Raw genomic sequence first — 24,066 nt, forward strand, 5'->3', positions numbered from 1 at the left:
CAACATGGTGAAACCCCATCTCTACAAACAATACAAAAAATTAGCCAGGTGTGGTTGTGGGTGCCTGTAATCCCACCCACTAGGCTAAGGCATAAGAATCGCTTGAACCTAGGAGACAGAGATTGTGGTGAGCTGAGATCATGCCACTGCACTCCAGCCTGGGCGACACAGTGAGACTGTCTCTAAATAAATAAAATATACTCCTCTATTTTAATTATTTCCTATTCATATTAGGGATAGCTTTTCCACATCTATTGATGTCTTTATTTTTCCTTCTTTGTTCATTTAATAGACAGTGTTGATACCACCTTGCATTCCTAGAATAAATCTCAAAGTTTATTATTCTTTCGCAGTATTATTATATTTCTTTTACTAGTATTTTATTTAGGAAATTTCATTAATTCAGTAAATGATACTTTTTTATATTTAATGTCAGGTTTTAATACTAAATTTACACTAAACTCACAAAATGAATTGTTGGAGCATCTATAGAATGCTATGGATTGAATATTTTTCGCCTCCAAAATTTATGTTGAAAGTTAATCCCCAGTGTGGCGGTATTGACAGCTGGGGCCTTTAAGAGGTGATTAGGTCCATTCACAAAGTAATGAATTAATAGGTTATCACAGAAGTAGCTTAAGTGGTTTTATAAGAGGATAGAGACCAGGGCTAGCACGCTCAGCCCCCTCACTGGGTGACCAGGTGATGCCCTGCACCACCTTGGGACTCTGCTGAGAGTCCCCAGCAGCAAGAAGTCCCTCACCAAATGCAGCCCCTTCACCCTTGAACTTCTTAGCCTGTCATGGACATCACCTGGGAAAGTGTTAGAACGCAGAATCTCAGGCCCTATTCCAGACCTACGGATCAGAATACGCATCATTAACAAGATCTCCAGGTAAAGTGCATGCACAGTAAAATTGGAAAAGCTCTGACCTGAACGAGCTGGAAGTTTAAATTGGAATTATCTTTTCTTTAATGTGTCACATAGAACTCAGCTATGAAGCCATTCAGTCATGGTAACTTTTTATACTTAATCTATGCTAATTGGTATGTTTAAGTTCTCTACTTCTGGGGCTAATTTTGGCATTTTATATTTTTGCTAAGAAGTCATCTGTATCCCCTGGTTTTAACAACTTTGTTACTATGGAGTTGCATGCTTTTATTATTATAATTTCTTCCATCAAGTGAGGATGGCTGGCTCTTCATTTTATATATTTTTGCTTTGCCTCATTTTTCTCGTTATCAAGCTTTACAAAAGCCTTATATATTTTCTTGATCATTTCAAAGAACCAGCTTTTACAGCCAATTAGTATTAATTCTTCAAAGCGAAGAGGAGGGGCAAATTACAATGTGAACCATTGTCATGGGTGAATTCAGCTTTGCTTTCCATTAACATCAAAACTATGTACACACGCAAATCTGAACTTCCAGGGGCCAAAGTATTATGAGAATGCAGGATTAATACCAACCTTTGATTCAGAATCGCATTCTGAGTAGGGTCTACCTCCACCTAAGTGGCCTTTCTGTATACCTAATCACATTCTAAATGCCATCTATTGCCTCGTTAAATAATGCTTTGAGCATTTGTGTCTTGTTTTACAGCTGATATACCTTTTTTACCCACTATTTCATTTGAAATTTATATTTAAAATGGTATAATAGATAATCTGTTACTAAGAGGAACACTGCCTCTAACCTGATTTTCATGTACTGAGATCAACTGGGGCCCCAGGAATGCCGTGTCTCTCCAAAGGGCTGAAAGGGGCCAGCCACAGCAGAGTGTGTCTTGAGCAGAGAGCTAAGAAAGCAAGTATTCCCTCAGATAAAGCAAGAGGCACGAGTTAAAATTTTAGCCATGCCCCAATGCAGGAAACAGCAGATTTCAGATACTCACTCTAGACAGGCCAATTTTGTGAAATGCATTAGCTCTCCTCTCCCTTCCATTAAGAAACCAAGGTTTTGTTTGCCCTTTTAAAAATGTATGAAAACCTATTACTTAGATACTTTCATTTCTTACCTTTGCAAATATTCTAATAAAATAAGGATTTCAAAAGCCAGATGACAGTTAAGGTTTTGCACTCAAATTGATCCAAGTTTGGGATAACAGCTGCAAAAATATGAAGTGTAGTTTATTGAATTTAGGATTTTCACTTCACTGATAGCCCAGTCTTAGGTTGATCATTATGGAAGAGTTACTACAGAGATATTGCTAAAGCCCTCCACAAAGTTAATTTTAATCTTGTGCCACAGACCAGAGATTTCTGATCTATAATAATCTATTTCATAAGCACTCACAGAAGCAAGCAATTGAATAGTCTTCCTTTTGTGGTGTATTTAGGTCTTCTTTTAAGTATCTGGACTAGAAACCATCTTAACCTCATGTTCCTGGCAGTACTGTGTTTAGGACATTGTTAAACTCCAATAAGTAGTGCTGAGTACTGAAAAGGAGAAAATCATCCTGAATCCTTCCTACCTCAAAAGAGAATTGATAGTTCACCTGCTTGATAATATTTTTCCTCTCTAATTAAAATGTTCCCCTCCTAAATCCCAGGATGGAAAATGAGTAAGACAGATAAAATGGTAAAATTAAATGAAATGACATCCATTGCATTTACAAGTTTTGAAAATAAAATACTGAAGGACAGACTTTTTGACATTGAAGTCTTACACAGGCAGAATATTCATTACGAAACAAACATAACTAAAGTAAAATCTCAGTTTTTAGGATCTTGAATTCATTATTTATGCTTTTCAACTTTTTCTTATGGGAATGGTTTAAATTTAAATCCAAAACATACTGTAATATCTCCCCTGATCTCAAGTCCTGGAAAGATAAAATACACTGATTTTTGATTGTTGTTGTTGTTAGACCTGATGTTTACAAAATACTCTTTGGAAAATCTTCCTTTCAAATGCCACTCCGAAATTCACTTTTTTTTTTTTTTCATTTAGAGCATGCAACTCCATGGCTGAGTAGTTGCCATGGGCCTCGGCCTTCAGTCTGGTGGTGGAGGGGAGACAAACTAGGAACGTGAGCTTTACAAAAGAGATTAATATAAATACCACAATGGGTATTTCCTGGTTATTTTGGAAAAACTTACTGAGAAAGGGCCTGTGAGATAGGGAAGGCTTCCTGCAGGGCGCTCCACCTAAGCAGATAGGCAGGCAGTGGATGAAATAGCTAAAATAAAGATAGGAAGGGACAGCTTGGGAAGGGACTGAGAGAAAACTACAAAGAATATAGGTTACAGGAAAATTCTGTTACTAGAGCAAGGGGTTTGTGGGATGCAGGTAAGGACCTTGTATAAGGAGTTTTGACATATCCCTTGACACATACTAATGGGATGGGATGCAGGTAAGGACCTTGTATAAGGAGTTTTGACATATCCCTTGACACATACTAATGTGCTACTTCCTAAAACAACCCTGAGTGGGTATTATTTTTCAGATGAAGGAAGAGGAATGGATTGAGTAATTTATGTCAGGTCACACATCTAGGAAATGGCAGAGCCAGGACTGGAATCCAAAACCAATGTCATATTCTTAACCTCCACCCTACTTGGCAGCTACATGGAGGACAAATTTTATGGGGACAGAATTGGAGGAAAGATCTATCTGGAATTTTACTGCAGTAGACTAGACAAGACTTAACAAGGCCTCAATTAAAACACTAGAGTATAAAATGGGGATCAGGCTACAGGCTCTGGACTCGAGACTCCCTGGGTTAAAATAAAAGTTTTGGCTCAACAAACCTATCAGGTATGGTTGTAGGAAAAAAAAAAAAAAAACCGCTGGTGTGCCTCAGTTTCCCCATCTGTAAACTAGAAATAGCAACATTACTTGACATTACCTGGGATTTTAAAGATTAAGAGAGACCATACACCTAACGTACACTTAGCCTAGTGGTCAGTAATGGGTGCTCAAAAAGTTAGCCATTATTAGAATGCTACAGATGACAGAGACAGTAATGGTCTTGTTAAGAGTAAATTGGCAGGCCGGACGCAGTGACTCAGGCCTGTAATCCCAGCACTTTGGGAGGCCAAGGCAGGTGGATTCCCTGAGCTCAGGAGTTTGAGACCAGCCTGGGCAACACGGTGACACCCCATCTCTAAAAAAATACAAAATAGTAACCAGGCGTGGCAGCATGTGCCTGTAATCCCAGCTACTTAGGAGGCTGAGACAGGAGAATCACTTCAACCTGGGGGGTGGAGGTTGCAGTGAGCCAAGATCTTGCCATTGCACTCCAGCCTGAGCAACAGTGAGACTCCCTCTCAAAAAAAAAAAAAAAAAAAGAGTAAATTGGCAGAACTAGGGGACTGATTTGGGGCAAAGTGGAGAGAAGATAATGGATGGAAAGGAGGCAGGGAAAACTAGCAGGTTTTTCACTTGCTGGGTAGTTAACGAGGTAGATGGAGAGGGCACCAACTAAAATAGAGAAGCTGGTTCATCGGAAACAGAGATGGCATCTTTTCCTTTCAGACAGTTTGAGTTTAAGGTGTTAACAGGACATCCAAACATAGATGCCCAGTAAGCACAAGAATATGAAACTCAAGGAAGTGGTCAGGAGTCACTAGCAAATAGGTAGTTTTAAAGTGTGTTAGAACAGTGGGCTAAGGATAGCAGTCCATAAAATATAAACATTATTTTGGGTTAATATACAAAATGCAATGAAATTCAAGACATGAAAACACAGAAAATGAAATTTAGTACTGTGAGAATGAAGAATTACTTCTGATATTTAAATAGTATGTTCCTACAGTTTAGAAAAATGAGGGTAGTAAAGCACATTTTGATCCAATCAGGACAAATGCCCTCTATACACTCACACTGAGTCAAAGTTTTTACAAGGGTATGCTCAGAAAGACCAAAGAAAATTTGATGTTATCTTTAACAAATAATGCAACATTTTCAAAAAGGCCATTTTTGTAACACTTTTTAAAGCGTAATGAAAAGGCTTGGCTCTCAAGATTGTCCTAAGAATCATCCCCAATAAAATGCAGTACATGTTAATGATCTGATGTCAGGGTGCTAGCTGGTCAGGTTTATTCTATAAGTCATTTCCTCCTAATATGTAGGATTTTGTTTTCACAGAATGGTAAAAATGTTAACACAGGTCTGCCATATCCATTCAGCAAAATAGCATGAAGTGACTTGACTTGTCCTGTCACTTGTGGAACAAAGCCTTCTTTAAAAACTAAATGGGCTACTAGGATTTAACAGCATCCCACCATCAAACTCTAAACATGATAGATGAAGTAAGCAGCCACCAAATATAGCAATTCCGGCACTAAGTGAATACTTAGGGACCTGCAAACTTCCTACTTCTGTCCTCCACTGCCATGTAGAATTTCAAGGTATCCCTAGGGAGGGGGTGCGTTGACATTTTTAGCAGCACAAGTTTTTTAGTGTGTGGACCTGTGTTCCCATCACAACTCAATGTTTCACATTCCAACTCTGCCACCAACCCCTCCTCCAACCCCCGATCCGAAGAGTGCCTCCACTATCTAGAGACACAGAATACAAAATACTTCCGTGTCCCACCAATGATCACACATGCTAATTTCATTTCTAGAATGGTAAAAATGAAGCAAAGACTAGTATCTACTCATAAGCATAGAAAGTTTGACATTTTTTTTCTGTCAACATTTCTGTCAACACCTAGCTATTAACATCAAAGGCTGGAATCCTGGATGGTCAGTTCCCTTTGGGCAGACCCAACCTAACCATGTTTGCCATTTTAAAAAAGTATACATGAGATCATCAGGTGGACTCAGTAAAGCACATGACTGGTCCACCTCCAAACAGCAAAGACAAACATATCAAAAAGTGGCTGTGATTCTCAAAGGACAAAGCCCACTCCCAACTCCCAGGGGAAAATGGACCTTAGTCTTGTTTCACCTGCGTAATTGGAGGCAGAATAGGATGTGAATTCCCATGTGCTCTGCTTCTGGTTCCACACCATCTTACAGTGAAAAGTGCTGAGTGACTGTAAACCCAACAGGAAAAAAACATTCAAAGTGTCATCACTACAGAAACAAACCCAGCAGGACCACTTCTGCATGCAGGCAGTATTAGGTCTCAGATGCTCCCTTTCTGCCTCCTGATAGTGGATGCAGGAGCTTTGGGGACATGACGATCCACACACAAAATGAAGGAAATGGCAGAGCACTCTCATTTTGGAAAGCTTCTCTCAGATAATATCCCATCACTGCCTATTAAGACTAAAGGATTTTTAAGTACGAATTTACACTCATAAGGGACTAATAAAATTTCCTGGCCTGTCACTTAAGGAGAAAAACCAGCAGGCCAGACCTGAAGATAAACCCTCAGAGCTACTAATGCCTCATTCAGGACTCTTTCCCACAGATTAGACTTGACATTATCACACGGCTTACACAGTAGGGAGGAAACGCATAGCCAGGACTCTTACCAAGTCCGGTGAATAAGGAATACCTAGATATTATTGTTTCTGTCAATGCCATAGACACTTCCCAGGACTTGGAGATGACCTGTTAATTTTACCTCATCCCAACGATGACCTTGCAGAATCTGCGTCCCTGACACAAAGCAAGAAGCAAATATTTGGGCAAGAAAATAAAGCCAGTTACAGATTTCACAAGTATCTTGTACACCAGTCTATAGTTTTTAATTAGAATTAGCTAAAAGGCATTGTACCTTTCAAGTGTATGACTGAGCATAACAATGTTTAACAGTGGCTTTATTAAGTGAATGCTTGAAAAGTATTCAACATTAAATTCAATTTACTTCACATTAATGTTTGCAAATACATCATCAATTCTTACATATTTCAAATCAACTTCAAGTACAGAAGGCTTGCTCTCAAATAACTCTTCTGAGGTGACATAAAGACTGAAAGAAGCCTATGACTTGAGTCCAAGTCTCTAACCAACAATCACCATATCGTCACTGGTGAACTCATATGTGGGGACTTCAAGGTTGAGAGGAGCAGGACCCAATCTGATCCTGCCAGATGCATCATAGTGTGACCCATGGCAAGGGCAGTAATAACCACCAAAATCTCCTGCATTTGCAATGGGTACACAACCAAGATGAGTGCAAACGCCTATCAGGATAACCCATTCAGGCCTCTTTACTCGATCTAGATCATGCTGTGGGTCCCTCAACTGGGATAATTCAACTGCAGCTTCCTGCTCAATTTCCTTCTGGGTTCTATGACGCACAAACAGGGGTTTGCCTCTCCATTTGAAAGCCATGTTCTTGCCTTCTGGAATATCGGATAACTTGATTTCGATTTTCGCCAGGGCCAACACATCAGCAGAAGCACTCATGCTGGAAACAAACTGGGTGACGGCATTCTTGGCAGCATATGCGACACCCACAGTAGTTACTGCAGTTACCAAATAGGAGAAACCTTTCCTAGCCTCGCTGCTTTCTCTTGAAGACTTCGTACTATCTAAAACTTCAGGGCGGCGGTATTCAGAGAAGTCAGGCACCTTGACGTCTGTGTGGGAATAACAAACAGAAGCAGGGACTGCAAGACAAACAGAAGGTGAAAAAACACAATTAGATGAGCATCCTGAAGGGAGTATATATCAGGAAACAGCCCTTTATGGATTCACAGGTAAAAAACCAAATTCTAAAAATGTGAAATATGGCACTCACTGGGTCTCAGAAATAGTCAAATTGGCGGTGCTAGCATATAAAATCTTAAAAATGAAATGAAGTGAACCACTATCTATCATATTGGTATGAAATCACAAGATACTATTTGTAAATTGAACTCCCCCTGGTTGGCTGAACATTGCTGATTCAGGATTCACAACACCTCAGTGCATCGCGCTAAAAACGTTAAACAGCAAAATAAACAGTAATATCTCAAAGTTCCCGAAGATTCAACTGCCAAGACATACTATATAAATCATGCTAAATACCTCCCATACTCTCTGGATTAGAAGGAGACCCTAAAACTCATCTAGTCCACATAGTAAGTTGACGTGTGATCACCTTATTAAGGCAAATGTCCGCCCCTTAAAGTCCAATCTACGTTCTCAGAAAAAACTGTTAATTCATAAAATAATAATGATACAATAATAAACATTCTGTGAACTGTATAACTCTAGTTGCAGAAAAATTAAGGTTTCTATTTTATACTCCAGTGTATAAATTAGTATTACTTTAAATTAAAACCACTAATAGGCAGGGAAGGACATCCTTATCAGAGCTCTCAAAATGAAAACTGCAAAAGAACTAATTATTTCGATTTAGCGAGGGAAAAAAAGGCAGAATTTTCATATCTCCCCCCTTCAGTAAAGGGCAATAGTTACTGTAAAAGTAGGTGTATTATCTTCCCTTTTCACTGCTGTAGTTCTCTCAACTGGGGCACTTCTAGTCTAGGCCATAAAAGAGCCCCAATGAATGTTAAACAAATAATTACTATGTAGTACTTTGGGAGCAAGGAGTTTGTTTGGTAGTTTAAAAAACAAAAACAAGACACAATTACATCCGTCTCTCCCATACTATTTTTAAATATCTGACCAAAAAAATTTTTTACCTAGTAGCACTTTTAAGTATGTTTCAGGAAGCAAACCTCTTTGCAGATTGAACATTCATCTTAAGAAATTTGCCACAAAGTTTCCATATTTAAAAAGGGAACACTAAAAATTCCTCTTTTAGAAAACGTGTTTCCAAAATACAGATTTCTTTTAAGATGCATTTTTATTGTAATAACCTGCAATTCTACCTTGCTCTACTAGGATATCATCTTAATATACTGTACTTCCTTGAGTAGTCAAACATTACAATATGGAATACTTGAACTGCTTTTCACATGATTCTCAAGGTCAATAACTTTACAGAAGCCAGAAGTATTCACAAACAATAATGAAACCTACCAAAATCACTCTATATGCTTTTCTGACTAACTCAATCATTTCCTGGAGAAGACCAGGACACAGATACTGGCAACTTGAGATTCACATCCCAGAATCTGTGGAGTCAAAGTGACATTACATCCTATACTACTACTCTAACAAATAAATGCTAACCTGCTAGTATACATTGGCATTTGGAATTAAGCATAAATTACTTGCTCCTAGCACTACCTGGGATTACAGAAAAGATGTGTTTCCTCCCTAAAAATAAAGGAATCAAAAGTTCATACTTCTACATTAAAAACAGTATCCACAACCCTTAACAGTATACAAGGAAATGTACAAGAAAACTCAATAAAATGGCTTTTCCCTTCTCATTCAGAGATTTGGTGGCAAAAGTCTCCTCCCACTCTATCTAGCTGGTTACACTTTAGTAGGCTACACCACCAAGAATCCTTTCGGAAATTAAACTGCCCTGTTGCAAAAATCATTCTCCAAATATTTACATGAGCTGCATTAGGTCTGACTTTTAGTAAGATGCTAGATTTAATTCTAACCTAAAGCAAAATCAAATACTTAAAGGAGAAAATTTAAGGAATTTTAACAAGTTTTATTTTAAAGTGAGCTCCAATGTGCCTTGGAAATCTGCATGAAAATAGTACAACCTTCCTCTCCAACTCAAGAATCTTCTCTAGATCCAACCCCTCCACTCCCACGAGCCATCCTGCCATGAACCACCTAGACAGACTATAATGTGAACTTAAATTACAGGCTGAAATGATTACAGAAAAGGTTTTTGCCTTATGGTTCTACATTATTTGCCTGTTTCTAAAAAAAACTTCTCTAAGTCAGGTAAGCCTCCAATTTTCTGAAGAAACTTTAGCAATATGACAAATTCCAAAGATGCTTTTCTGTTGCTATTGAAATGTTCTCCTTCCTTCCTTCTCACCTCCAGGTCCCAAGGATGGGCTAGGGTACTCTACACCCGCCGTGGACAGTTTCTTCAAAACCCACTGATGCTCCTTAACAAATATACCCATTCACTAATACTTTGCACTAACTGTATACAAAACCCGACGTTGTGAAAGATAGAAAAATAAGAAGACATTACCTTCTCTATGCCCTTAAGCCCAAGGTTGGAGGAGTTCCCAATAAACACAATACAGAGTGTAAAGTGTATGTGCTATAAAGACAGACAAATCAGCAAATAAAAACTTTATTCATCTGATCCTTAACTGAGATTGAAAAGATGGGTAAGGAAAACATATGGACATGTAGCAACTTAGTGGAAAGACCATGAAGAAAGTGCAGAGACCAGGGTGAATGAAGGCAGAGTAAAAAGAAAAGTGGAGGGCAATTTGGTTAGCGGGCAGGGGAAGAGTCACAAACAGCTATCAATGGAAACAGGCTGGTAACACAATGAAACACGCAGACCTGGTAAAGACTGTGAGACAAACTGGAGAAGACCACTTGCTCCAACTGCGGGGGCGGCCACTACACAGCACACTATGGACTTTTCCCAAGTAGAAACTAGATCCCAGTATTACCAGCTTCCAGCATTTTAAGAGATGCCATTAGCCTTTCCAGTTTTTTTTTTAAAACTACACAGCCTGCAGACACACTGCCCACAGGCTGCCATTTCTCTATTTCCGATACAGGGCCAAGTAAAGATGGAAGGCGAGGCAAAGAAGATAAACGGGGATCTAAGGACAGAGGGTGTGGAATAGCCCCTGCGAAGAGCTCAGTGGCTAGGACAATTCGTCTTGTCAAATCCCTGCTACCACATGTCCACACCACGGATCCTGGTGCCAGTCATTCTACCTTGTCTGTTTTCTCATCTGTAAAATGTAAATGTCATCAATCTCTGCCCGTTCTTGAGGACTGATTATGTTGTGACACTACACTGTAACTGACCTTGTGTATGTTTTGTTTTTTTTTTTTTTTGGTGGGGGGGGTGATGAAGGGGAAGGACACTGAAGGGATCGGTAGTGGTGAGAAGACCGACTTCCCAAATACTAGTAAGTTTCCACTTCTTAAGCATGTAAGTGCCCAAACTGTGCTAATGGCTTTACGTAGAATTCCTCCACCTAAGCCTCACGACACCCCTACAAAATTGGTAAAGATATGAATCCATTTCACAGGAAGTACGTTTAGAAACTTGCCCAAGGTCAAACGACCTGCAAGCAACAAAACCCCTCAGAGGTGGCTGGAACAGCTGGACTGCAGAGCTCGTGAACACGGCCGAGGAGGAACCAGGCGAAGCCGGCGGACGCGAGTCCAGGCCGGCCCCAAGAAAGACGCCCCGGGCCTGGGGGCCAGGCCCAGCGTTGCGGAGGCCGCCCAGCCCGACCTGATTCAGGCTCCGCTCGCGCGCCCGCGGCCGCTCCCTGCTGAGGGCCGGAGGAGCGGGCACCGAGAGAACCCCCGCCCCGCTCGCGGCCCTCGCCCCGACTCACCATTGAGGCCCACGGAGGCGACCAAAGGCCGGCGCACGGCCTGGCCGCTCAGCGACTCCCGGCTGAGGAAGGGCCGCTTCAGGTCCAACACAGGCTGCTCCGGGGTGGCGGGCACCGTAGCCTGCACCAAGGGCCGCAGCGCGCCCGCCACCCCGCGGGACGTGGCCGACAGGACTGGCGCGAACTGACCCGAGCGGGCTGCGACCGACAACATGGCGACAGCCGCTCCAACCGCCAAGCCGGTCACACGGACGACCTTCCAACCACGGCGCAGGCGCGAGGAGGCGCGGGACGCGTGACGTCAGCGCGCCGCCGGAAAGGAAGTTCTGCAGTCCTGCAGGGCGGGGCAAACCTGGAGAGGCGCTGCGTCGGGGGACCAGGCTACTAGCCGTCGCTGGGGGCGGGGCTTGCGGCCCACCTGTCAGTCCCGGTGCCACCTGGTCTGTGTCCCGGGAGATCCCCAGAAGAAAGAGAGGGCTGAACAGGGGACCCCACTGACGTCCGATGGGCCGACTTTACGATCTTTTAGGGTAAAAATTTCATCTAAGAAGACCTAGAGATAACAATAAACGATTATAGTTTAACTTAGGATGGTAATATATCTCAACTAGGACAAAGTCCAGCACATAGTAATCGCTATGTGTTTACTATGATGATTTTTATTATCTTCGTCTAACAGCAACAACAACAAAAAGGCCAGAGGCATCTGTGCAAAGCTCGATAATGCTAATGGATTATGTTTATTAAGCATTCACTGTGTATTTGGTTTTGCGTTTTATTATACCTATGTTCTTTCATTTGTTATCAAGGTCTCTATGAAGTCAGAGCTATTACTATCAGCATTTTACCCATGAAGAAGCCGAGGTTTAGAGAGATTATTTTCCAGGAACTGGATAGCCAGCAAGATGTGAAGCAGGGTAATCTGTCTCCTGAGTCTATGCTCTTCAGTGCCACCCCTGTTTCCCCAAGTAAGATTTTAGAATTTTAGAGGATGCCCAGAGTTCGCTCATTCACTTTCCATCACATAGTGAGAAAGTTTTGTTTTGTTTTTCAATGCTGATTGCACCAATGAGAAAGTCTCAGTTTGGTGCTAATACATCTTTAATTAAAAAAAAAAAAGTAGAGATGAGGTCTCACTATATTGCCCAGTCCAGTCTCGAACTTCTGGCCTCAAGGAGTCCTGTCTCCACCTCCCAAAGTACTGGGATTATAGGCATGAGCCAATGCACTTGGCCTCAGTTTGATCCTAATATATCTTTAATTCCTCTCTACACTTATCTCCCACTTTTAACAGAAAAGATCTTGAGTTAGAAGCTCTTAGCAGAGAACTGAGTCTAGAGTGATTTCATTATATGGTTCATAGTATTGATTTTCTATCCATACTGGTTTTCTATTCTATACTATACTGAGATAAAGTTTTTCATTTATTTAGGTCAAAAATGATTTAAATATTAAGTAAATGTTAATATAAGCAGTGCACAGAATTGGCTCTGTGCTGTGCATGGGCTCTGTGATCTGGGCAAATTCCCTCAACTCTGTGTGCCTCAGTTTCCTCACCTGCCAAATGGGGGCAGTAATGATGCCATGTGTGTTGTAAAGTTACTGGGAGGAGTAAATGTACTAAAACATGTAAAGCACCTACAAGCAGGCCCAGCACACAGGCAGCACCAAGTGAGGATTTGCTGGTGGTGTTTTTATCTGAGATGCCACCTCCTCTAATAAGCCTTCCCTTGATCCTTGCTGACTCATTGTTATTCCTCATGCCAGGTCCAAAGTGTACTGACAAGTTTCCCCTTTGACCTTCCTATGACTCCCTTTAGGGCCTAGGCTTTGCCCAGCCTTATAGCCCAAGGGACTATATTGTACTCTCAAGATTGGAGGCTGCCTCCTCAGGGGCCACCCTGGCCAGGCTCATCACGCAGCTGGCTCAGTGCTCTCCCTTGGCAACAACCTTAGGATAAAAGACATTTCCAGAGAAGTTGTCACACACCATGCATGGTTTGAATGCTTCACATGAAATAATATCACAATTCCCTCTGAGTTGGTAAGAGTAAATGAAAAATGAATGAATGAATGAATGAATGAGCCTTCACAAAACCTTCACAATATTCCAGTTGGATGAACAGAATAGGAATTATCTCCAGACTTCCTGGGTTCAATTTTAGTTTCACCACTCACTAGCTGTGCCCTAGGGCAAGTTATTTAATCTCTGTGTGTGCCTCCGTCTTTCTCTTGTAAAACAGAGATAATAACAGGATCTACCCTAGAGAGTTATTTTAAGGATGAAATAGATTAATATATGTAAAATGCCTAGAACTGTGCCTGGCACACAGTATGTAAATATCTGCAATAATAATAACATTCTATTTTCTAGATGAAGAAACTAAGACTCAGAGAAGACAAATGACCTGCCCAAAGACACATTGATAAGAATCCATCTGGTAGTGGTGTTCTAGTCCAGTGTTGCAGCAGAGAGATGGGTAACTGTATGGCGGAACATCTGTCCTCTCGTGGAAGAAGGAGGCCAATGTTCAGGAGTGGCAGGCATACTGGAACTTGGACTTCTGTAGGCCAACCTGGGTTCCACTTGGTAGATGGGGGTCTTGCTGTGTTGCCCAGGCTGGTCTCAAACTCCTGGCCTCAAGCAGTCATCCTCCCTTAGCCTCCAGAGTAGCTGGGACTACAGGTGCACACCACTGCAACCCCTCAGTGGTTGTTATTTAACTGAAAGGGGTTTTAGCTTTCATATGTCAGCTCACTCTGGAGCCAGACAGCCTGGCTTTCATGCCAGCTCTGCCCCTTACTAGCTGTGTGACATCGGGCAACATTACTGAGTGTCAGATTTCTTATTTGTAAAACAGGGATAAAAATGAGATTGCTGTGCAAATTAAAGAATCCATGTGAAATATTTAGCACACTGGCATACAATGAGAGCTTAATAAACATTGTTAGTTTTGTAAACTGAGGGAAAAAAAATAGCCACAGGCCTGCGAACATAAATGCTTGGTAAGCTTCTCAGTTCCCTGGAAGTCTGACAAGCAATGCATATGTATGAACAAGGCAGGAGGAAGCATGACACCAAGCCTTCCTTTTAACAAACACTGTTTAAATCAGAGGTCGGAAGTCATGGACTGGAGATTCATTCTCTCCCCATCATTTCTGCCCAGAGACACCTGGTGATCTGGCATACACAGTGCTATGAACCTCAGAATTATTTGCTAGCATTTACAAATTGTGAGTACTCCCACATACAAACTGTGGTAGATGGAATAATGCCTCCCCACAAAAATGTCCACAGCCTAATCCCTGGAACCTGGGAATATGTTACTTTACACGGCAAAGGAATGTTGCAGCTGTGATTGGAGATTGAGATAGGGAGAGTGTATTAGTCTGTTGTCATGAGGCTATGAAGAAATACTTGAGACTGGGTAATTTACAAATAAAAGAGGTTTAATTGACTCACAGCTCAGCACGGCTGGTTGGGGGGTGCCCTCAGGAAATTACAATCATGGCAGGAGGCACCTCTTCACAGGGTGGCAGGAGAGAGAATAAGAGCAGAGTGAAGGGGGAAACCCCTTATAAAACCATCAGATCTCGTGAGAACTCACTATCATGAGAACAGCATGGGGGAAACCGCCCCCATGATCCATCACCTCCACCTGGTCCCGCCCTTGTTACAATTCAAGGAGATTGTAACAATTCAAGGTGAGATCTGGGTGGGGACACAGAGCCAAACCATATCAGAGAGTCTTCCTGCAGTGTCCTAGTGGGTGCAGCATGTTCATAAGGTCTCAGAAGAGGGAAGCAAGAGGTGAGAGGACAGAAATGCCACATTGCTAGCTTTGAGGGTGGAGCCAGAGGAGGGGCCTGCAGTCAGAGATAGAGCTGGAAATGGAAAGGAAACCTTCTCCCTTAGAGTCTCCAGAAGAAGTACAGCCCTACAGACCCATGTTAGGCTTCAGACCTCCAGAATTGTAAAATAATAAAATTGCATTATTTTAAGCCACCCGAGGCCCATGTCCTCAACATAGAGAAAGATGGTGGGGTGCTGTCAGCCAGGGTAGGTACCTGCTTGGTGGTCTGAGTCCTTTCCCACTGTGTCCATTCAGTTACATTACCTGCCCATCTGCTGAAGCCTCGAGTTTGGGACCTCAGGTTTATATAATTCCTCGCACAAGCATGATCGATTGATTCCGGAGAGTAGCAGAACACTGATACATAGGGGAATCTCCTAGTTCCAAGTGTGAGTTGTAGTCTAGACACTTCCTGTTCCCTACAGTCTTTTTTTTTTTTTTTTTTTTGAGACAAAGTTTTGCTCTGTTGCCCAGGCTGGAGTGCAGTGGTGTGATCTCGGCTCACTGCAACCTCTGCCTCCGGGGTTCAAGCAATTCTGTCTCAGCCTCCCGAGTAGCTGGGATCACAGGCACGTGCCACCATGCCCAGCTAATTTTTGTATTTTTAGTAGAGATAGGGTTTCGCCATGTTGGCCAGGGTGGTCGCAAACTCTTGACCTCACGTGATCCGCCCGCCACAGCCTCCCAAAGTGCTGGGATTACAGGTGCGAACCAACGCGCCCAGCTCTCTTCCCTACAGTCTTGATGTGTTCGTCTGGGCAATGTGTGTTGAGGGGGCATAGGGAGGGGAACCCTAAGGCAAATGTGCTAGGATTCTGCATTCGTCATCCTCAAAACAAAATTGGTCACTGGGTAGTTCTGCCTGTGATCCTGCATAATGTGCAAAGCCAGTAAGATGCCTTTGCCTCGTCCCCAGGGAACATGCCTCCCAGCCACTTTCATCTCACCTTGTGCCCACACAGAAAGGCAGCCGCCTCCCTGCTGAAGGGACCCCACACCTGTCTCCTGTTTCCACACAATTACCCCGGGAAATGCCTGGCTTCCCATTTCCGGTTGCAGCTATCGTGACAGTTTCAGCCTCTCCCCACAGCCCACGTACCTCGCTTGAGCAGCGAGATGTGAAGATGGACAGCCACTTGAGAACTGCACAGACTGTCCTTAATCTAAGCCATTTAAAAGGCATTTGTGTTCCATAAAACCTGTTTCCGTAATTCTGTGCCCCTACTTCTTTGAAAGATGGTAACCCTAGGGAGGAGAAGAAATTAGCCAGGGAGGAGAAGTTCAGATGTGCTGATATTTTAATCGCTCATTCTTTCATCACATTAGTCACATTCATTAAGTATGATTAATTTCAGGCTTTGTTGAAAACCCTATCAGTTTCCCTATCAGCGACACATCCATCTCTTGCCAAGCAGCCTGCAGGAGAACCAAAGTCCCCCAATGTTTTTTACACCTGTATTGTATTATGTGCCCCCTGAAAATGTGTGGAATTAATTGAGTTCATTCGTTTCAAATACTTTGCAAGAGCCTGGGCTCTGGAGTCAGGCAGCCTAAGTGTGATCCCAAGTCCTCCCATTGCTGGAGTCACTTGGGCAAGTGACTGACGCCCTCTGAGCCCTGGTGTCCTCGTCTGAGGATGGAGATAAGAATACCTATCTCGAAAGTTGGTTGTGAAGATGAAAGAAGGCTTTCAAATTGCTAAGTTAGTTGGTTATGATTGTAATTAAGGGCCCTTGGGGATGGATCATTGATCCATTCATTCATCCATTCAGAAGATTTGTGTACAGTGACTACTGTATGCAACACTGTGTGTCCACTGCTGATGAGAGAGACAGCAGCGAACACAGCAGTCAAATGTGTGTGGCCCCCAGGACCTTATATTTTAGTGGTGGAAGCTAGACAACCACCAAATGTGTAATATACCAGATGGTGGTACGTTCTATGGAGGAAAGAAACAAGGGGCAGGGAGTCCTGGGCTGGTGGGACAGGGTGCTATGGCTCAGAGGGAACTCAGAGATCACCTAACTCAGGCCCTGACCTGGAGGGCTCATGCTTTGCACACTGTGCTAAGAATTTGGACTTCCTTTCTCCAAGAATAAGGACAATGAGAGCCAGCAAGCAGGGAAGTGGAGCAAGGATGGTGCCGTCCAGCTGCTGACCTGCTGGCTGGAACTCCCGGAGGACTCTGTAAGGATGCAGGTAGAAGGTGTGTAAGCATGTGACTGCATGGAAGCCCTTGGCATGTGATCCACTCTGTGTTCCAAATTGCCATCGTTTTTGCATGCTGTTAGGGACTTCCCCCGGCTCTCCCTGCAGAGTGAGGATTACTCTGAGAGAGACGAGTCTAGGATGAACTGTTTTGATGGAGAATTGGACATTTTTTGAAGGGAAGGAAGATTTCGGGGTGTGGGGGATAAGTTGAAGGAGTATGGTTCTGAAAGTCCTTGGGCAGTTTGTAGAGGACGGAGAAAGTGGTAATGTCAGTTTCTGCCCCCCTCCCACCTCCACCTCTGGCCTTCTCTGTGGTCCCACAGCTCCCCAGCGTCTCCCTCTCCCCACCTCTGCCTCTGGCCTTCTCCGTGGTCCCACGGCTCCCTACCTTCAGTCATCTTGTTCTCAAGCCTGAAGTGCTGGATCGACTCAGCTGCAACCCAGCTCAACACCTCTGTGGAAGCTTTGCCCATCACTCAGGAGAAGCCGAGATCCAGAGACTGATGCCCACGTTCTGTCTTTGCAGAGGGAAGCCCACCAGAGCCCTCTTCTCCCTGGGGAGGAACTGGCTCCCTGAATCATGAAGACAACCCCAGACAGCCCTGGGGACCTTGAATGTGAGCAAGGGGAGCAGGAAGGAGGCTCCAGCCCACCCAGGGCCCCTGCAGGGTCTGCACACACAATTACAGGTCCTCATTTCCCTCTCCTAATGATGCCCCAAAACATTAAGGGAAGTTAAATCAAACCACCAGGTGTCCAGCATGAACAGGCGAAATAATAAATTCACGAGGTAAATAAGACGTTTTATTTGTACTATTTCAAAATTGGTAGATGCAGGAAAGCAAATTGTGATGTGCTTGGAATTTAATTTGTATTTCAAGGTACTAATGAAGGCAGCACCCATTTTCCCAAAGGCCTTTTCATCCCTGAATCTTGAGAGCACTTTTCTAAGCATACTGGGAATAAATTAAGTTGCAAAACCTCCATGAAAAAGATTACAGTTAAAACATAATTTTGAGGAACCACTTGAGTTTATCCATTTACCTGCTTTTAAGTACACACACCTATCTTTTTTACAATTGTTTTTCACAAAAGAAGGAACTTTGTGTGACGTATACAAGCAGGTAATGGCAAACCTCCAGCATCTTTAAAATAAAGCTCAAGTTGGGCTGGGCAGGATATCACATGCTTGTAATCCCAGAACTTTGGGAGGCCAAGGCCGGTGGATCACCTGAGGGAGCTCAAGACTAGCCTGACCAACATGGTGAAACCTTGTCTCTACTAAAAATACAAAAAATTAGCCAGACATGGTGGCGGGTGCCTGTAATCCCAGCTACTTGGGAGGCTGAGGCAGGAAAATCACTTGAACCCAGGAGGCAGAGGTAACAGTGAGCCAAGATCGCGCCATTGCACTCCAGCCTGGGCAACAAGAGCCAAACTCTGTCTCAAAAACATAAAATAAAATAAAAATAAAACTCAGGCTGAACTAAACCAGCCTTCTGAGTCAATGTGTAGATGTTCCATAATGAAGTATGCTGATTAATAAATTATTTGATTACCAGGTAAGTATACCTGCAATCAATATAACTGCCCAAAAGCTCTGAATTAGAAATGGTGCAATAAAATATAACTGAAAGGTATTAGGAATTGGTAGTTTTAATTACATGGAATGATTAATTGATCATTTAGATAGTATTGATCTACAATTTATTTAATTCTTTGCAATTTAATTTGTCAGATTTGAATCCAAATAACTGATGATTTGTTCCATGAATGCCAGAGCTGGAAGGGATGGAGATGGCAGAAGAGACAAGACTGGACCATGGACCTGGTGGTTCTGTGCAGAGGCCAAAGCTACTCTCCTTCCCACCTGGCCCTATGCTGGGCCTAACCTGGAGCCCCCTCCATCCTCTGCCTCATTCATCTCCAGGTCAAGGTCCGGCACGAACTCCACGTCCTCAAGGAAGCCCTGGTGGACTTGGGCAGACCTGGGGACACGTCCAGCCTCCTGGCAAGTTGGGGGTTACAGGAGTGTGTATAAAGGGGAAGGCAAGAGCATGCCCTTGGTGGAGCAGTGAAAAGAAGCCCTCATGTGACAAGTGTTTTGCTCCTAACCCACCTCCTGTGGTGACGTCTTCTAGGTTAACTGCTCTTGCTGATCTCTGTACATAAACCAAGCTAACTGTGCCTTTCATTTCTAGTTTAAAGCAAGGAGACCACAGTTCCTTCTGAACACTCACCCCCAAGGAGATAAGGAGGGCATTCCATGAGCAACACTGTGTGTTAAAGACGCACATGAGCACTGGGACCTGACCAAGGACAAACACGTCTCTAGCCCCCTCAGACCCTTGCTGCTGCCCAGATGTCTGCTGTCATCGGTCACATTCTAACCTCAACCCCCTCTCTCCTCCTACATAAAAGGAGGCTGAAATTCATAGTAACTTCGGATAGTTCTTTAGGACACTGGCCCACCACCTTCTCGGTTGCTGGCTCTCCAAAACAAAGTCCCCTCCCTTGACCCAACTCCTTGTCTCTTGGCATACTGGCTGTCGTGCAGTGCATGGTACCAGCTTGAACTCGGTTATGATGGCATGGCCTCTGGTGGTGCTCAGTGTGTGTGGATGAGTATTTTACAGCTACTGTTCTATTTCCAGTCCCCTTCCTCTGGACGGCTGTGGGATGTGCTGTGGATGCCCTCTCTTAGGCTGGAATAAACCACCCTACCTTCTCCTCTGCCTTGTCTCCACCAAATAAACCCCTTAAGGCAGGGATAGAGTCTTACACTCCACGAAGAAGTATTGCTGCATCCTCAGCTGTGTAAGAGTGACCGGGCTCCTTCTATTCCACCTGTAATGGAACTTTAGGCACGCAGAGAGAGACAGCAAATTTGTGCTGGCTGAAGGGGTCAGAAAATGCATATGAGGCTTCTTGTGCTCCAGAGAGAGAATGGAGTGCAGTCAGTGAGACCCTGATGGGAGACAGAACCAAAAGCCTGGGCAGAAGGGATCGTGGAGGTGCCCGGGGTCGGGAGGGATGGGAAGGGTGAGGAACACAAGAGATCACCTGGAGGCATGAGAGGAGAAGGCAGGCACTGGGGACGGTGCCGCTGATCCAGGTGGAGCAAAATCCTAGGACTCGAGTGCTGGGCAGGTGCATCCGTGGAGGGAAGCTTCTCTTCTCTCTCGGCTCCTGCTGAGAGAGGCATTCATTCCCCTGGCTTGCCCTGCAAGAGACAGGGGCTCCAGATAGATCTCTGCTATCTATGGAATAGAATGTGAACATTTGAAAGTTCTAGAGGTCAAGTCTTAGGTTCCCTCTCAGCTCAGATCCCAAATGGTACACTCCACCCCAACCCCCTTTTCTTGTAGCTTTGCTACATGGAGAGGAAAATACCTTGCCAGACACCAACAGTGCCTTCTCAGCACTTTTGTGCGAAGACAACTCAGACCCTAAGAGAATGGGGTCTAATTTGCAGGTGCCACTGGAAGGCAGAGGTCACGGGAGCCCTGGACTTCAGACAAGGTAGAGGGATCCTGGAGACAGCACATCTGGCCCTGGAGCCCTGCCCACCCGGGGAGTGAAGGCAGCTCTCCTGCTCCCCCAGGAGGCCTGCCCGAGGACCACTATGTCCTCTATGTGTGGGATTCTGCAGTTTACACTCACAACCCAGAGCCTTTTGCCCAACCACCCTGTTTGTAGGAATGTGTCCTAAATAAGCATCAGACAAGTACATGAAGATGAATGTGCAAAGACATTCATAACAGGATTGTTTATAATCATGAAAAATGATCTGCAGATTTCCTGTCTGCTGTGCAGGATGAGTTAGATGGAGATGCATCCATAAAGTCACTTTGCCCTCATTTAAAATTATATCATAGATCTATGTTTAATGACATAGTAAACGGTACTCAATGCATTAAGTGAAAAAAGCAGTTTATACATCAGGATGTATATGATCAAGTTTTTGTTAAATGGATGCGTGTATGCATGTCAGTAACTGTGTTTGCAAACAAAACGTCTAGCAAGGTGTGCATCAAATATTAATAATCATTATCTTTGGATGCTGGATTTATTAACATCTATTTTTTACTTTGCCCTTTGTTTTTCTATGTTATCTGACTCTTTTACACTGAGTTGATATTATTATTTTTACACTTAAAATATCAATCCATCAATCTACCTCCATTTGGGAGGTCCATTTCAACTACACAAGAAGACAGTATAGGGAGGAATAGCACTGAGTATGAGTGCCTGTGATTCAGAGAGGGAAGCGACTTGGAATTCTAGCCCAGCTCCTCCACCTGCCCCCTCTCTAACTCTTCCACTCTCCCGTACTTGCTCCTGGTGCCCCAGCACTCCTGGGTGCCTCCTGTCTTCCCAGCATGCACAAACCAGCTGAGCTTTTTATTAGTACCCACTTTACCCCGATCTTCCCACCCTCCACACCTCTTGTCATTCCCAGTCACTCCATTGATTTTTATTTTTTTATTTATTGACTTCATCACCCTCTGAATCAACGGTGTCTGTTTCTTTGCCTGCTCACTTACAGTTGGCCTTGTTTACTACTGTGGGAAGCTGATGGTGTCTACTGTAGCCAAATCAGCACATTTATTTATTTATTTATTTATTTGGAGACAGAGTCTCACTCTGTCACCCAGGCTGGACTGCAGTGCCGTGATCTTGGCTCACTGCAACCTCTGCCTCCCAGGTTCAAGTGATTCTCATGCCTCAGCCTCCCAGTGGGACTGCAGGTGTGAGCCACCACACCCGGCTAATTTTTGTATTTTTGGTAACGACGGGCTTTCACCATGTTGGCCAGGCTGGTCTCGAACTCCTGATCTCAGGTGATCCACCCACCTCGGCCTCCCAAAGTGTTTAACATGGTCCACGAGCCAATTCTTTCTTCTTTTTCTTTTTTTTTTTCTTTTTTTTTTTTTTTTATTATTATTATTTTTTTTTTTTTTTTGAGACGGATGTTCCTAGTGGCGCAATCTCGGCTCACTGCAAGCTCCGCCTCCCAGGTTCACGCCATTCTCCTGCCTCAGCCTCTCTGAGTAGCTGGGACTACAGGCGCCCGCCACCACGCCCGGCTAATTTTTTGTATTTTTGTTAGAGACGGGGTTTCACCATGGTCTTGATCTCCTGACGTCGTGATCCGCCCGCCTCGGCCTCCCAAAGTGCTGGGATTACAAGCGTGAGCCACCGCGCCCAGCCTGTTATTATTATTATTATTATTATTTTGAAATGGGGTCTTGCTCTGTCTCCCAGGCCAGAGTGCAGTGGTGCAATCATAGCTCACTGCAGCCTTGAACTCCTGGGCTCAAGCACTCCTCCTATCTCTGCCTCCCAAATAGGTGGGACTACAGGTGTGTACCACCACACCTGGCTGTAATCAGCACCTTTAAAGAACCTAAAGATGGACTCCTGTCCATCCCACCCCATGAAATCTACGTCTGAATATTAGAGAAACTCAAAGGGAGTTCTCACTTTTCCCATATCTTCTCTGCTCACACCTGTGTCCCCACAACAGCATACATCTTGTCCACTGTATGTGCTGGGTGAAGAAGTAACAATCGAATTGATAGATAAGTGGATGCATGTCTCCTGAGCCTTGGGGAAGGAAAGAGAAGACAGAAGAGGGCTACATTAGAGAGGAAAGTTTTTAGGCCACTGGGCAGGTACAAACAAGGCCAGCCATGGTGGCTCACACCTGTAATCCCAGTACTTTGGTAGGCTGAGATGGACAGATCACCTGAGGTCAGGAGTTTAAGACCAGCCTGGCCAACATGGTGAAACCCCATCTCTACCAAAAATACAAAAGTTAGTCGGGCGTAGTGGCACATGCCTGTAGTCCCATCTACTCGGGAGGCTGAGGCAGGAGAATCACTTGAACCCGGGAGTCAGAGGTTGCAGATTGCTGAGATCGCACCACTGAACTCCAGCCTGGGCGACAGAGCGAGACTCTGTTTCAAAAGAAAGCAATAACAACAAAAAACAAGAGCAGGTGAGTATCAATGAGAAGGAACCCCCATCCCCAGCAGTTGGTGAGTTGGGAATCACGCCAAGGAGGACACTCGGAACAGCCAGGTCAGAAAGCAGCGGCCCCTGGTGATGGCCTGGCCTGCCCAGACAGTGAATGCTGTTTTCTAAACCTGGTGAGATGATAACCTTTTAACCTGCTATGTAAAGCTATTTTTAAACATGGAGGGGAAAAAAATAACCTTTCCCCAGGTGAAACCATAACAGTCACTTAGAGCACAATGGATCTTCATTTTTTATAACCAAGTTATAAATTGTTGAAAATAAGAGTTTCAAATGGAAATGTTGACATAATAATCTTATCTATAGCAGCATGAATAACCAACCATAACCGTTATTATTCTGTGTTCTATGAACGTTGGCGTTTTTGAAAGTTCAACTTGCTCAATATGTTTGCCTTTTAACATGAGTTAAGAGGTAATTTGCATGAACACAAACAAAGAAGTATCAATTCAGTGGCATTATGAATTAATTAGCTGCAGCCCACCATCATGAATTGGGAAATGCAACCGCACTTTCCATCTCTTCTATTTATAGCCCACTCTTGCTACGTTACACCTTTTCAGATATTAAGTACCGAACATGGTTGCTTCTTAAAAAGGTTAATTATCCAAGACAGGTTTATGGTACCTTATCTAAAGGCCACATATTCTA

The 24,066-nt window shown here is 43.7% G+C and overlaps 1 protein-coding gene and 1 long non-coding RNA gene across 2 annotated transcripts; one reads left to right on the forward strand and one right to left on the reverse strand.

Annotated features, from left to right (window-relative positions):
- Positions 1-6,701: 6,701 nt before the first annotated feature.
- On the reverse strand, positions 6,702-11,574 carry LOC116478821 (cytochrome b-c1 complex subunit Rieske, mitochondrial). Its single transcript, XM_032170315.2, has 2 exons — positions 11,309-11,574; positions 6,702-7,513 (listed from the first exon to the last, which is right to left on the reverse strand). The coding sequence occupies exons 1-2, from the start codon at positions 11,520-11,522 to the stop codon at positions 6,903-6,905; spliced, it is 825 nt and encodes a 274-aa protein (XP_032026206.1). The 5' UTR covers positions 11,523-11,574; the 3' UTR covers positions 6,702-6,902.
- An 85-nt stretch (positions 11,575-11,659) lies between these two features.
- On the forward strand, positions 11,660-14,212 carry LOC131380893 (uncharacterized). Its single transcript, XR_009209169.1, has 3 exons — positions 11,660-11,838; positions 12,118-12,276; positions 13,683-14,212. It is a non-coding gene; the product is annotated as an uncharacterized LOC131380893 (long non-coding RNA).
- Positions 14,213-24,066: the final 9,854 nt, after the last annotated feature.

The sequence above is a fragment of the Hylobates moloch genome, unplaced genomic scaffold, assembly GCF_009828535.3.
Source record: "Hylobates moloch isolate HMO894 unplaced genomic scaffold, HMol_V3 SCAFFOLD_12, whole genome shotgun sequence".
Taxonomy (NCBI): domain Eukaryota; kingdom Metazoa; phylum Chordata; class Mammalia; order Primates; family Hylobatidae; genus Hylobates; species Hylobates moloch.

Coding starts and splice junctions, on each gene's coding strand:
- LOC116478821 (XM_032170315.2), bottom strand. CDS start 11,522: ATGTTGTCGGTCGCAGCCCGCTCGGGTCAGTTCGCGCCAGTCCTGTCG. Junction 7,514..11,308: donor CGCCTCCGTGGGCCTCAATG/GTGAGTCGGGGC, acceptor TTTGTCTTGCAG/TCCCTGCTTCTGTTTGTTAT.